The sequence below is a fragment of the Furipterus horrens genome, unplaced genomic scaffold (assembly GCF_987537825.1).
Source record: "Furipterus horrens unplaced genomic scaffold, mFurHor1.1.pri manual_scaffold_11, whole genome shotgun sequence".
Classification (NCBI taxonomy): domain Eukaryota; kingdom Metazoa; phylum Chordata; class Mammalia; order Chiroptera; family Furipteridae; genus Furipterus; species Furipterus horrens.
Genome location: NW_028327181.1, coordinates 81,445,733 through 81,461,451, shown reverse-complemented (window position 1 = coordinate 81,461,451; position 15,719 = coordinate 81,445,733). Strand labels below are relative to the sequence as shown.

The window sequence follows — 15,719 nt, the reverse complement described above, 5'->3', positions numbered from 1 at the left end:
ACCACTTAGAACTGTATTCTGCTTGGACTTGGGGTTGGGTGAGACACAGGGTAACAAAACAGAACATACACACCCTCCAAAAAATTATATTGCAATTTGACTCTCTCAAGGGAGGTAAGAGCGATTTTTCCATTGTTGTTTCAGTCAACTACTCTTTTCAAAAGCAGGCAAGTCCTGCTAACCCTCCTGTGTTTTATGTATTTTGGCTAAGGGAGCAAGAGGACTGGGTGGGGTCCTCAGGAAGGTCATAAAATGGAAAAAATTTGTTTCAACCCATACAAAATTAGTGCTGGGCACAGGCAGTAGTGATTACCAAATTCAATTTCCTTATTTTATAAAAAGGAAACTGTAGCCCAACTTTGATTCATTTGAATCAACTTTGGTCTCTAGAGAAGTAACTTCTCCCGAATGACCATTTAAAAATGCCAAGTTGCCAAGTGTTTAGCAGTCATTGAGTCTTTGGTTTTAATGTTTCCTTTGCCCTTTGCTGTTCCTCGGGTCGTTTTAGAGGTCTCTCTCATACTGCACCCAGTTTTACTTTATGTAGCAGTCGTGTGATTATTTTATTATTTACCTATTTGATATTTCTCACTGGAATGTAAACCCTATGAAATAAGTTATCTTTCTTGTCTCGTTCACCGTTTAATCCTCAGGGAGAACCGAGATTCGAAACTAAGCAGCCATACTCCAAAATCCGCGCTTTCAGCCACTACATTATGCTGCTAACTTGACGAAGAAAGCAGAGCCGGGACTGCTTCTGCGAACACAGGGAAGCGGGAGTGTGATAAAAGATATACTGTACCCAGGGAAGTAGTCAGGTAGAAAAACATCCGGACCAGTGCGTACCGTACCAACACGACTTTTCTTCCGGAAGCGCTTGCAGCTCTCCGGCGCGAGTGCGCACGCGCCGTCGCTGGGGTCGCCCTGGGCGGTGCGCGTAGCGGGCAGGGAGAAGGGAAGGTTCCGCCTCTGAGGCTGAAAAGCGCGTGCGCCTCCGGGGCTCCGGTCGGGACGCGCCTTCTCGCTTCTTCCCTCCCCCACCTGCGCGCGCTGGGTGGGCGTGGGAGGAGGCGGGGAACAGGGGAGGGGAGCGAGGAAGCGGGTGTCGCGGGAGGGAAGGAGCGAACCGGAGAGTGTCGTTCTGAGCACTGAAGGCGGCAAAATGGCGGACCGCTTCTCCCGCTTCAACGAGGATCGAGACTTTCAGGTAAACACGGGCGTCGCCGAGGATCCGAGGAAGGCGCTGGCCGAACCGAAACCTTCCTCTCCTCTCTGCTCCACCTCTCTTTCGGTCCAGGTTCTGCTCCGGCTTACGAATCGGCTTGCTCTTCTCAGCCTCCTATTACTCCAGGGGCCTCCCGGCTTGAGGCGAGGCCGCATCTCTGCTCACCCCCTATTCTCTTACCTCTTAAACTCAGGCCACTGGGTTTGCGGCTTCGGCCTATTTGTACTTCGGGTTTCGGAACCCCGGCCTGGGCGCTGGTGGGGGCTGTGCTCCCCTGGGTCTGCCCGGCCTGTGGAGGCGTGGGGCTGGCTCCCCGGGGGAAAGAGGGTTGGTCGGGAGGGTTTGGGGCTAATGTTGCTGGTCCAGGGTTTCCGAACCCCTGAGTTTTGCTTACAAGACTTATTTTTTTTGGGGGGGGGCGGTGTCATCCCTCTTATCTCTCTAGTAAATCCCTTACATTGTCTATTCTTCCAGTTTTTCACCCAGAAAAAGAATGCTTTAGTTATTAGATGCCTTCTTGGTTAGTCAAACGTTGAAATTTCTCGTGGCCTACATATTTTGTATTTGTTGTTATTAGGCCGTTAATTGGGCTTGAAAAATAGTAAGTTTATAGGGCTATCCGCGATGTGAGCTTCTCCCCAAATTTTATCTCGAAAAGAAGATTCGAAAGAAGCAGAATGATAGTGGACTTTGCAAGCGTGTGATAACTAGTGGCAGAAGCGTAATTTTTCTCTCTTCGGTTGCAAATGAAAAATGCCCATGTAATTGCAAGCATTATTGAGGAAAAAATAAAGGCAAGTTAGAATAACTCGTCTTTCGGCTGTTTAAAATATCTTCCTGTTGAGCATTGTTACTGCAGAAATCTCGGCAGTTAAAAGGGATTTAGTAAAGATTGGCTGTTTCTAGGATAAAATACATCCTCTAGAGTCTCAAAGAAACCACTGCATTACTACCGCATATCTTGGCAACCGCAATTTGGGTCAGGGGATGAATCAGAACTCTAGTTTCTATCCTGCTGATCTTCCTCCAAGTAATACGGGAATATGCTAGATATGTTTCAGAAGGCAATTTGAAGGGTTCGAATTCCCTGAGATGACTGGGTTGGTAAATAAACAGGTAAAACTAACACTGAACAGCCTAGTGCATAGAACACTTCAGAGAAGTTTTGCAGCAGTAAGGGATCCTGGGAGTTGTTGAAAAGCCTTCTGATCATGTGCCTGCTGTACAGCGATCTGCAGCACCGTGCATGATCTCAAGGTGTTTAAAGATATAATGCAGGTCCAGGGAAGTTTGCAGCAGTTAATATTAGCAGTTTGCTCCCTGAGGAAAATTGTTCTTTAGCTAGCACCATAAAACATAAGTAGGCTGCAAGATGTGTGAGGTATATTAGTAATTTTTAAAGAGACATGTTGATAACTAAAGCCCTCAACTGCTTTCAGAGGGGAGAATTTCAAGGTGACCTAGTAAAATTGAAAATAGATACCATGAACTATTAAGTTTTGAGGGAAAATGTTTGTCAACCGCAGAATTTCAGTAGGCTTAAACGAACAAAAACAGAACTTGCAGGGTCTTGAAAGATTTTGAAAAGTGAATAGCAGAGTATGAAAGCTGTCACCTGAAAAAACTGAGAGAGCCTTTACCTTTTCAAGTCAGATGACTTTTTTTCTGATGCTATTGTTGGGCTTATGTATAACCTGTTTTCAGTTGTTTGGTAGTCCTTTGAAGATACTATATATATTTTATTTTCTCCTTTTATGTTGGACTAACCAATTACTGCTCTATTGAGTCAGCCAGGGAAATGATGTTGTTTTTTTAAGTCAGATGTCCTAGTGTTATGGATAGATAAGTAGGGTATTGGGAATGAAACCTCTTAGACAATTATAATATGTTAAAACTTTTGTAAATTATTGTGCTAACATTTATAAAAAAGCATTCATTAAAATAAAGTATTTTTCTGGGTGTTTTACTAAAGGGAAAAGTATAGGTTGATTTTCATTAATGATGTCCTTCGATTTAAGTTATTGGAGAGAAAATGTAATAGGACGCTTCTGTATATAGTCTTATCAAACATTTTTCAAGGTCAGGTTATGCAAAATGAAATGTGGCCTCCTTTTAAGATTTTAAGTGATAAACAAGGTGAAGTCACCCAGTACACTTGAAAACAAATCCAAAGTAGGTTTCCAAAACACAGTGCATAGATCCTGTTGCTTTAAACAGATCTTATAGTATTGGAAATTTTTCCATGCATCTTCTCTGGTAAGCTCTAGATGGCTATCATTTTCTTTGCCAATTTACCATCAAGTGCCAGTTTTGGAGACAACATCAGGTTATTTCTTGAACTTAGAATGGAGTCAGAGGTGGGTTCACTATTAGATTTTGTGAATACCTTAAAGTTTCAAGGGTGTTTTGTATGGTATAGTGAGGAGCATAACCGTGGTGTGTCATTTGAAGCACTTATGACTATAAAGAGTAGTCATTATCAGGGATATACATTTAAACTTTGTTAAAATTAAATTTATCAGGATGACATTGATTAATAAACTTATAGGTTTAAAAATTTTTTGATAACTTTATAATAATAATAATTATTCTACAGGCTTTATATGTATTATCTCAATCTCCGCAATAGCTCTATGAGATAGGTACTACTACTCACATTTTCTAATGAGGCAACTGAGGCACAGAGAGTTATATAACTTGACCAAGTACCCAAAGCTGGTAAATGGCTGGATTCAGACTTTGGCTTTTTACCTGTGCTCAGGACCATTATCTCTACTGGCAGTTATATATTTTACATAGCTAATTGAGTCATCAACTATGGAGGATAAATTTATAGGTCACAAGGAATAAATAAGCTTTTAGAGTAGACAATTAGTTTTTACTCTGTTCTGTTCAGATCTGTTTCTTGTTGGTCTCTGAAGGCCTTCTAGGGAGGCTTTGACAGTGATAAGATACACAGGCATAGAGGATATATTGTTAACTGTTGTTTTAGTTTAGACATTCTTTTGTGTAGCCTTTTTAAGTGGTATTTTATCTTTGGAAATCTTTGTGATCTAGGCTGATGTATTTATTTTTTTAAAATACTTTGAGAGTTTTAATTACTCCTTTAAGAATCTGTCCTTAGTTTCTGAATGAGACGTGACTTCTCTCTACATTTACCAGATTAAAGCATACTTGTTCACAGACTGAAATGTTATACACAGTAATGGAAAATATATACTAAAATTTAAAGTATAGATGTATTTAGCACTTTGAATAATAGATTCACTAAAGTAAGTTTTATTACAGTGACATACAACTATGAGGTATTAAATACACAGCTTAGCATTTAATGATTGTGCAACTGTTAATGTGATGCAGCTGAATACTAGTGAGGCAATGTTCTTCAGTTAGTGTACCTGCAGCAGACTGGTGATATAAAGGAGCCTCTCGTCCATCTTGTTCTGGATGCATTCTGCTGTAGATTTCTAATGAAAGGAGCTATGATAATAGTGAGTGGTAAAGTAATTAGAGAAACAAATGTTATCAATAAAGGTCATAATAAAAATATTAAAATTACCCAAACATTTTCTGCAATCTATATAAGTAATCATAATGGTAAATAACAACAAGTAAATCATGTATTAGTTCTATGTAATATGTTTGTAGGATCCCTCCTTGTGTTTCATGTATGATACCAAGATGTGACAACCTTCAGATTTATTTGAGACCATTAAATGAGGAGGTTTACAGTTTAAAAATACTTAGGTCACAGTAGCATATTAGTATATTTGTTGCGTGGTAGGTACTGTGCCATAGAGTTAGCATTCTAATGCAGGCATGCTAGAGGTGACATGTGGGCAAGTGTTCTTATCTCTGTTTTCTGAGTCTCTCTCCCATCATCTGGAAGAGGTATCACTAGCAATGAAAATCAGTGCCAGCTTTGCTTGCAATAATGAAACTTATAAAAAATCATTACTATTCTTTTTCCCATACATACTGTGGTGGGTGGAAAGTATTGGAGCTAAGGCTGTACAGGTTTCAAAATACTGAAAAAGAATCATCATGATTATTAATAAATTCAAAATTATTGTTTACTTTAATCTCAGGGGATCAAGAGTGACCAAATAAGGTTAGCATAAGGGAAGGTTCCCCTGGTGGTGATTTGAAGGGTAAGGTTATATATTGAAGGTAAAAGGCACTTAAAAACATGGGATATGAAGGAATAACATCACAGAGAAAGACATTAACAAGTTGCATTGGAGGGAGAATGGGAATGACAGGAACTGTGCCCATAGGGCTACATGTGATGGTATGCTTATTTGATTTCAAAGTATGCTTGGGAGATCAGGAAGAAACAGATCCAAACAAATATTATTAGACTGATTATTATAGGGCTGTTCTAGCGCCATCAACATTAGAGGAAAATAGGTGTTCTGTTTTCTTGTAATATATGCATGTACTGCAGAGAGATTCTTTTATCACATATTCTTGGGTCTTTAAGATAAGCTACATAACTAGAACTAAAATTTATGACAACATTTAAAAAACAATGCATACATAATTAGCTTTCTTGATTGTGCAGCTTCATAGCTGAGATACGTTTCCATGTAATTTCTGTATTTGGGTACATGATAAAATGAAAAAAAGGACAGTTTTCTTGATATGGTCAAAATTACTATTTTCTGAAAAGGAAAGCAGAAGTTGATAAGGTCTTGAATTATGGATTTGAAACCCATATAGAAGTTTCATCTTTGTTCTTGTGATTTAATAAGTTTCTAATATTTTATTAATGAAAATGGATTCCAGCTTGAGGTAGACATCCAATTCTTGAATTCTGTTAAAATTCCTTCCCTGAAACAACTTGGTGCTTTTGCTTGTTTGTGTATCTGGCCTTAATTCTCTTTTCATATTAGCACTGCCATTTAGTATTAAATGAGAGCTGACTCATGGTAATTATCAAAGGAATTACAAATGACCACCACAAATACTGAAAGAAGTCATTGATTTGAATACCAGAAGATGTTGTAATGATTTTCCAGTTATAAAAAGTGAATTGTCCATTTAACTATGGAAGTCTAATAAAATGTGCTTAATACATATTGTATTAGTCAATGCAAAAATTTTAAAATGCTCAAGGTGAAAGACAAAATACTGTATTGTCATACTTATACTAAATGATTTCTTGGGGATTTAACAAATACATTTAGTATTTTATATCTAATTTAAGATTGTATTGAAAAAAAGTTAGTTGCTTTGGCATTTTCCATAGGTTAATAGCATATAATGTTTTAGTAAGTTCTATATAGATAGTAAGAAATTAAAATTAGGGCCAAAACATGAGTTTCCTGTTATTTGCCCTAATTCTTATTTTTATTGACAATGTTGAGGTCAGATAAATCTTGATTGTGCGTCACTCAAGCAACCAGAAACTATCTTTGTAATAGTACATTTGGTCTCATCTCATGAGGTATCAATTATTTATTGTCATCCTTGCCACTTTCTGGCAATTACATTTATTTCAAAGAGGAATTTCAGTTTATCTCTGTTTTTTTTAAAATAATTTTTAAAAATAATTTATTTGCTTGTTTTATTTTATTTTTAGAGAGAGGGGAAAGGAGAAAGAGAGGGAGAGAAACATCACTGTGTGGTTGCCTCTCACTCGCGTCCCTAACTGGGGACCTGATGTGCAACCTAGTGATGTGCCCTGACTGGGAATCGAACCAGTGACACTTGGCTCGCAGGCCGATGCTCGATCCACTGAGACACAGCAGCCAGGGCTTTATCTCTGTTTTATAGAAGCAAAATACAAAACAGTTCTACAGTTTTAAAGTTGAAATAGAGCCCTAGCTAGTGTGGCTCAGTTGGAGTGTCATTCTCTATACCGAAAGGTAGCGGGTTCAGTCCCTGGTCAGGGCACATACTGGGTCGTGAATTGGAGGCAACCACTTCATGTCTCTTGTCTGTCTGTCTGTCTCCCCCTCCCCTTCTCCTTACCTCTTTCTAAAAAGCAATGAAAAAATGTCCTCGGGTGAGGATAAGAATAGTAATAATAAAGTTGAAATAGAAAAAAGTCACTGGTCATGTTTTGTGGCTGACATTTTAAATAATTGTTAGAAAAGTCAGTACTAGGATCTCATGTAACATTTTTCCACTGTTGATGAGAGAACAGAAGCTTAATTTTTCACCCTTTTGGTAGGCAGTACTGATCATAAACCAAGAAATGAATTTCATACCCTAGGTCTTGACTACAGAAGAAGCTAAGGTTGATGTTTGTGGATTATATTACTCTAGTATCAGTAATTTCCCATGTTGCTATGCATAATATGAAATGTCTTATATGATTAAGCAAAAGTGGTTGAAAATTTAATTGGTTAAATACTACTTGAGGGTATCATTTGCATAAGAGATACCGAGGGATGTATTTACCTTGAGATTATTTTCTAGAATATAAACTAATTTTTTAAAAGATTGTTAAATAAAACTATTTGAATAATAGTTGTTCTAAGAAGTATGTGTGAGTATGTCTGTGGGAGAAGTTGGTTAAGAAGTGGTGTTTTTCAAGGCGCTTTTGTTCTAGATGGAGCGACAACAAAAAATAACAGTGATATTTAGTTTATTACTCATAAGGCCAGCATGATTATCAGATGAGAAGAATAGTCAATAAATGCAAAACTAAGGAAAGGAGAGAACCGTTAAAGCTGTATGATTGGGCATGCCTTGATGAAGAAATGAGCATTTAAGCTGATGTTGAAAGATGATGGGAGTAAATACATCCTTGCAAAGGAAAAGAATGGGAGGCATTCAGTTGGAGAAAATAGCCAGGGCAAAAGTACAGAATTGAAACAAGCAGTTTTTGTTTGTTTGTTTGTTTCTTTGTTTTTAGGACAATGAATAAAACCATTGGGCATTAGGGAAAAGTGAAAACTAGGGCTATGAAAGTAAGTTTTATTTTAATGCTTTAAGCAGGAATGTACTAGCTATTTGACCCTGGCTGGTTTGGCTCAGTGGATTGAGCGTCGGCCTGCGAGCTAAGTGTCGCTGGTTCGATCTTCCAGTCAGGGCACATCAGAGAAGGAAAACTCTGATTCCAAAAAACCTCCGCTGCCTTGCGGCATACCTCTTCAGGGGAAAGGCTAAGGGAGTAAACCCCGACAGAAAATCCGGAGCCGGAGTCCCTAAGGCGGTTTGACGTTGTAGTCAACACCGGCAACTCCTGCGGCGCACCTGAAGCCAAGCTGTATTGACTCCGTCTTTCCCTTGGACCCTTCAGCTGCGAAGAGAGGGGGCGTCTGCTGCATGGGCAACAGCAGACCCTCCATATCACCCTGCCCAGGCTCTGTAGCTTCAGCTTCACTGGAGAGGACACTCCAGCGTCATCGCAAGATGTCGATTCAACACGGGAGGAGACAGATACCGTGTCACTCCCGAGTCGGACTGCACAGCCATTCTCGGCGGTGCAGATAGACTCTTAAGAAGCTACACCATCGTCTCTCGAGACGGACGGCTGCCGAAACGAAACTAGCTATTTAAGGTGTTTAAAAAGGGGGATAGACTTCAAAGCAGTTTTCCTTCAGGGAAGATTAATTCAGATACAATTGTGTTAGATGTGCTGTACATACAGTTAAAGCTGTGATAACCAGTCTCCGTTAACCAGAGTGGGGACAAGGGAGGAGAAGATTTATACAAGGGAGTGATTCTGTGATTTTAAGCTTGACGGGAAGATAAGTGAGGACTTTCGGGGTTGAGGGGTAGCGGGTGGATCAGTGAATTGTAGGTTCCAGTGGGTTTTAATTGTAATGGAGGTATTCAAGGAAACGAACTGGGAAAGATAGAGATTATAGAAGGCTTGAGAATATTGGTAATGATCATGAGAGTGAAATGGCTAAGGTAAAATGGACAAGATCATTAAAGAAAAGGAAGTTAAGGAACTGAGGCAGCAGGATATTGTAAAATCGTCTAACCTGGATATTAGAATGGTAATATTGTATAGTTGTGTGCTGTTATGGTTTAATAAGTACCCTTATGAATGTTCTTGTCTAATTCTTCTTCTAATTCAGTGAGGTAAATAGATTAGGTGGTAACTCTTACTTTTTTTTCAAAAAGTTTTAAGATTTTATTTATTTTTTAGACAGGGGGAGGAAAGGGGAGAAACATCAGTGTGTGGTTGCCCCCAACTGGGGACCTGGCCCACAGCCCAGGCATGTGCCCTGAGTGGGAGTTGAACCAGTGACCTTTTGGTTCACAGGCTGGCACTCAGTCCACTGATCCACACCAGCCAGGGCATAACTCTTTATTTTATAGATGAGGAAGCTGAGTCCCAATAAATTATTTTGCCTAGTATAGAGCTGGGCTTTGAACTTTAATCTTCTGGTTTCTTTTGTAGTGCTCTTTCTGCCATGGTATATACATTGGCTGCTTTTCCAGGAGATGAGTGCTGGTATTGTCTACAGATTATAAAGCATTGTTTCTCTTTAATACTTGGCAGTATTTTTCACCAGTTAACTAACTGGTAGGACCTAGTTGATGTGTTTATCATTAAATATTATATATTTTTTCCAGAAACATCTCAGTGTTATAAGTTTAATTGATTGTCTATGGCTTCTTGTCAGACTTTGTACTGTATTATAGGTCTTGCAGACAATTCCATTCCATTTCCCAAACATTTATTGAGTGCCCATTTGTTAGCATTACATCATAAAAGGATAGTAAAGAAGATAAAATCGGTCTATTTTGTTCATTTGTTCTATTAAAAATAAAAAAGTTGCCAGAAGAGGAGAATGGTACTTCCTGGAAACCCAAATGAGAGCACTATAAATTTTTCTTTGACTAATATCAACATCAGAAGTTGACTGCTATGGTATCTAGTGATGATATTGTCAACTACTTTTTGTTGAGTACGTGTTACATGCCAGGTCCCATGCCAAGGCATTTTGGAGATACTTAATTGAAGTAACCATCCAAACCAGGTGGTGGTATCCCTCATTTTATAGATGAGAAAATAAGCTAAAAGAAATTGAGGCCACACAATAAACTCAGATTTGAACTTTGATGTCTCCTAAAATGTGACTTTTTATGTGGTTCCTGGTGGTCTCAACAGAGAAGGAAAACTCTGACTCCAAAAAACCTCCGCTGCCTTGCGGCATACCTCTTCAGGGGAAAGGCTAAGGGAGTAAACCCCGACAGAAAATCCGGAGCCGGAGTCCCTAAGGCGGTTTGACGTTGTAGTCAACACCGGCAACTCCTGCGGCGCACCTGAAGCCAAGCTGTATTGACTCCGTCTTTCCCTTGGACCCTTCAGCTGCAAAGAGAGGGGGGGTCTGCTGCATGGGCAACAGCAGACCCTCCATATCACCCTGCCCAGGCTCTGTAGCTTCAGCGTCATCACAAGATGTCGATTCAACACGGGAGGAGACAGATACCATGTCACTCCCGAGTCAGACTGCACAGCCATTCTCGGCGGTGCAGATAGACTCTTAAGAAGCTACACCATCGTCTCTCGAGACGGACGGCTGCCGACGACGGTGGTCTCAAGATACAAACTCACTAAAAAGAAAAAAAGATCCAAACTCATTAACTTGGCTTATAAGAAGACTCTTAATCATCTGATGCCCGTGTAACAGGTATATCTCTTTTCTCCTCATCTTGCCATTCTGCACTTTCTGTTACCTGTTAGTATTCTTGTTTTCACATAAGTTCTGAACCGTATGGAATTCCTACTACTCATTCTTAGAGGCTCAATTTGATGTTATCGCTGACATCTTCCCTAGGCAGAGTTAGTTGCTTCATCTTCTGTGTTCCCACAGCCCTTTGGCCATATTTCAGTAATAGCACTTTTACTCGCTAACACTACAGGGTACTTACTGTATTAGGAACTATGTTATGCACTATTATCTCATGTAATCCCCTAGTAAGGTAGGTTCTATTATACCCATTTTACAAATGGAAAACTTAACCATGTTCACATAGCTAGTTGAAAAGATAGCTTTCAGGTAGTTTGGACCAGTCTCAGCCTTTAACCACTGTGCTGTATGACCTCTCCTACTGTGTACTTGCTTAAAATTTATCTCACTGCACTGGACTTGGAACTCCTTCGAGTGAGAGTCTTTCTTGTTTTTGTATTTTGGGTTTTTCATTTTTTTGTTTGGGTCCCTCACCTCCACTCCCCCAGCATTGAGTCAGGGTCTGGCACCTAGAAGTTGCTGAGGTATTCAAATTTATGGTTAAGTAAAGACAAATAGGTAGGCTTAGGAGAGGCTAAGAAGAATTCCCAGACCGGAGACTCAGCTTCCTGCTGTGCTGTGGGGTTACCAAGGTTGAGTTATTTCTGTGATATCCTATAAAGCCAATTGAGGAATATTTCAAGTGTTGAAATTGTGTTATAGATAGTTATAATCTCAACTTATTATAATTGTATATAATTACAACAGTCATTTTTTAGTTGTGAATTTCCTTTTGTGTGATATATTTGTACATACATATATTTGTTTTTATGTGGAGTTGTACAGAAGTTTTGCTAAACATCTGCATAGAGCTCTATCATACCAGATAGTGGTATAAGAAATAATATGCTTTACTGTGGGTCCCAGATGAATCCTTAACTATTGTCTCCCTATAGTTTTGAATGCCTCAAGAAGTGTTTGCTGTATTTACACGCATTTCTGAAAACAGGTTGATTTTTTTTCCTGTGGAAGTTTTTTTTAATTACTGATTTTTCAGTGTAGTGCTTTTTTGTAGTCCTTCCTTCTAGTCAGATTATCCAGAAAATTTGATGTGTCAAACAGGTGTATGTGTATTTTTAGATGAGTGTGTGCTATGTTCATAACCATGATCCAATGTGTTTTCAAGTTATTTGCTGAGATTGCCAGCCAATTATTTTTCCTACCAATTTATATGTAATAATTAAATTTAATAACTGAATTTATTCTTCTGGGTTATTGACTGGCCTCAACAATGCTTTAAACTAATAATTTGCCCTGGCTGGTGTGGTTCTGTGTGTTGGGCACCAGCCTGCGAACTGAAAGGTCGCCAGTTCAGTTCCCAGTCAGGGCACGAGCCTGGGTTGTGGGCCAGGTCCCAGGTTGGGGGCATGCGAGAGGCAACCGATCCATGTATCTCTTGCACATTGCTGTTTCTCTCCCTCTCTCTCTCCCTCCCTTCTCCTCTCTCTAAAAAATAAATAAAATCATGAAAATAATAATTTATTACTTTGTACCTCTTTAAACTTCACAACCTGTGCAGTAATACTGTAGTGTAGTCATCCAGATTTTATAGCTGGGGAAACAGGGCTACACCTAGAGAGAGACCGGGTTATTTGCCCAAGGTTATACAGCTTGATAGATGGTAATAATGACTTCTGGTGTCTCTGACTTCAGAGGTCTTTGGTTTTTATAATAATATACTGGATGTTGTTGTAAATAAGACTATATGATTATGAAAACAATAGTGAAGAATGGGGTTTTTGAGGAATTGACCACAGTGGTGTTCCTGTCCACTTTCTAAATTGAAATAAACCCTAACTATCCCAATAAAATGACACCAGTAATCTCCCAGAATGTCCATTTCTTCTTCTTGAATAGGTTTTTCCTCCAGAGACATTTTTCTGAATTGTTTAGGATAATAGTACAATTAATTTATTTGGAATGAGTAAAGGAGAGGGGGACAGAGATGAAGTCTTTCATTTACTTGGTTATAGGGGAGGACTGGTTTTGTTCATAAATGGAAGCTATCTAGTATGGCTCTGCTATACATGCGTACATACTTTTTTTTTCTTTTGTTCATGGCAGGTGATATCAGCATCATATGTTTTGAATTTAGAAAGTCCAAATTATAGGCAAGTATGTTACTTGAGTTGTAACTTCGGTCTATGATTAATAGATTCAGTTAGTGACATTAGACCATCTCATCTCTAAAGAAATAATAGTAAATAAGTATAAAAGATAAATATTGGTTGGAGAGATTTGGAGTAGAGAGAGACAGGAATGTCTACAATATGCAGTTTAATAGAGCCAGATACAAAAAGACAGGGCTGAATTTTAGGGATGTTCTAACATGGAATCTGTGAATTTTTACAAGAATGGCCATATGTTCCAGTTTATGCCTTTTGTCCTGGCATGGTTACTACTATTAACACTCCCTTTTACTCTCAAAGTGTCCTGGTTTGTATGATTTATTTATATGATCACCCTAGCTCTAATGGGAGTTGAAAGATTTAAATGAGGTTTTGAAAGCAGGGTAAAGCAGAAAAAAACACTTCAATTCTCTGTTGAGGCCTTTAGATAATCAGATGCAGTACTGTTTTTGGAAGGAATGATCTCCTTAGGCGTAAGTTCCTCAGAATGACTTGAAAAAAATTTGGGAGGAGGGGAGAGAGGCAAGAAATAAAATATTTATTACTACCACCACTACTATACTTTGTGCCCTAGGAGTTTGAAATCACATTTTATATTTATTCCTTCCTTCATCTTTTTATTTCATTATTTCACTTCTAGCACAGCATTCAAAAGGGACACATGGATTCAGAATGAAAAGTAAACCACTTACCTTCTCAAAAACAACCACTATTTTAAATTATATGTTTGTTCTTTCAGAGATACGTAATACACAATCAAGCATTCTTTACCTTTCCAAAAGATAGCATGCAAACACATTTTTCAGCACTTTCCATTTTTCTCTTAATAACATGAATGGAGACTATCCGATAACTAGAAGATTTTGTTTGTTTTTATTTTAAACTAATTTTAGATTTATAGTATAGTTGCAAAAACAGTAAAGAGAGTTTTGGTATACCACTCACCCAGCTTCCCCTACTACAGTATCTATACAATAACCATACTATAATGATCAAAACTAGGAAGTTAAGTTTAATACAATAATTTAAACCATAGATCTTATTTGAATTTAGCACTTTTCCTTCAAATGCCCTTTTTCTGTTCCAGGATACCATCTATAATTCCACATTGACTGCATTTAGTTTTTCTTTGTCTCTAATCTGTAAAGTTTCCGTGTCTCTTGTAATAACTAAGGATATTTAGTTTTCTTGGTTAAAGAGAGTTTCATGTATCTTTGACCACTTTAATGGCCAACAAATATAGTCCTTCTCTTTGAGGAAGGAACTATCTAATCTTTAAGGCAATTCCCTTCAAATTTACATTGTCTTTGATCTTCTTCATTAATTTTCCCCTTTGTTTTCTGGATATTAAGTACCCCCCTCCTTAAAAAAAATCCTAACAAACAATTTTGAAAAACAAATCTTAATGCCATTCTACTAGCTACACAGAGTAAAAGATAGAGAATAAACCCGATGCCTTATAAAGCCAGCCTTGTACCATTCTACCCACACTTCTCCCTTGCGCCTGGCTAAGATCCAGCTCACTTCTATTTTGAAGTCTTGCCTGACATTCTAGTCTGTGCTCCCCCAGCTTTTCATTTACACCTCTGTCATGGCACTTACAATGTAATTACTGTTTACCTGTTTCTTCCTCCATGAGGCATGTTCCTAAGTATAGGCCCTCTTTCTTCATCTATGTGTCCTGGGCTAGAAAAGTTCCTAGCAGATGGCAGAAAATTAGTGAATATTGTGTGTTGGGTTAGACTGCTGTGTCCTTTTATGTAAATAAAAGATGATTTTTTTTTTTTTTAAGTTAACCACTGTAAAGACTACTTCCACAGCCTTGATCTTGCCCTAATTTTTTCAGGTTTTTTTTAAGGTTATTTGCACTGTTTATAAATTATGCCCTTTAAAAGTGTTTTTGTAAAATACTTTTCTCCAGAAGTCTTTTTCCACTGAACTTGTAAGTAGAACTTTAATTTTATACCTAGATATGTTACCTAGTCCAATATTTTCGTTGCAAGAGAGGAAACTTTGTTCTTTCTTTAATTTATTAAAATGTATTATTAAAAACAGATATAAAGGTAGATATTGTTAAGGTTACATCAGCTGTGGCCTGCTCCTGTGTGGCTCAGTTAGTTGGGTGTCCTGCAAAGCAGAAGGTCGCAGGTTCAATTCCCCATGAGAACACATGCCTGGGTTGCAGGTATGGTCTGGTCAGAGCGCATGTGGAAGAAAACCAATCAGTGTTTCTCTCTCAAATGAATGTTTCCCTCCCTCCCTTCCCCATCTCAATAAATAAATAAGTAAATAAAAAAATAGTTCAGGTTACATCATAACAAAGTACAAAGTGAAAGAAAGCCCTACTACCTTCATTTTGTGTCTTAGATATAGTCATTGTTATCAGTTTTACAGTTTTGTAGTAAAGTTTTAAAATGGACATATTGTTCGGAAGAAATGCTTTAGAAATATTGACTGTGGGTTTACTCAGTTTATTAACTTCCTCTTTTTATTGTTTACTTTTTAAAAATATATAGACTTTAGTCCTGGCCAGTGTGACTCAGTTGGTTGAAGTGTTGTCCCAGGCACCAAAAGGTTGCAGATTTGATACCTAGGTTGCGGTTCCGTCCCTGATGGGGTGCAAAAAGGAGGCAACCAATCGATGTTTCTCTCTCTCTCTCTCTC

General features: G+C 38.4%; 1 protein-coding gene across 1 annotated transcript in view; it reads left to right on the top strand.

The window, feature by feature from the left end:
* Positions 1–1,094: 1,094 nt before the first annotated feature.
* Positions 1,095–15,719, top strand: part of GPATCH8 (G-patch domain containing 8) — a 79,201-nt gene continuing 64,576 nt past the window's right edge. The window contains exon 1 of the mRNA XM_090291534.1: positions 1,095–1,207. Coding sequence (XP_090147660.1) covers positions 1,163–1,207 — 45 coding nt within the window. The 5' untranslated portion in view covers positions 1,095–1,162. The remainder of the gene's footprint in view (positions 1,208–15,719) is intronic.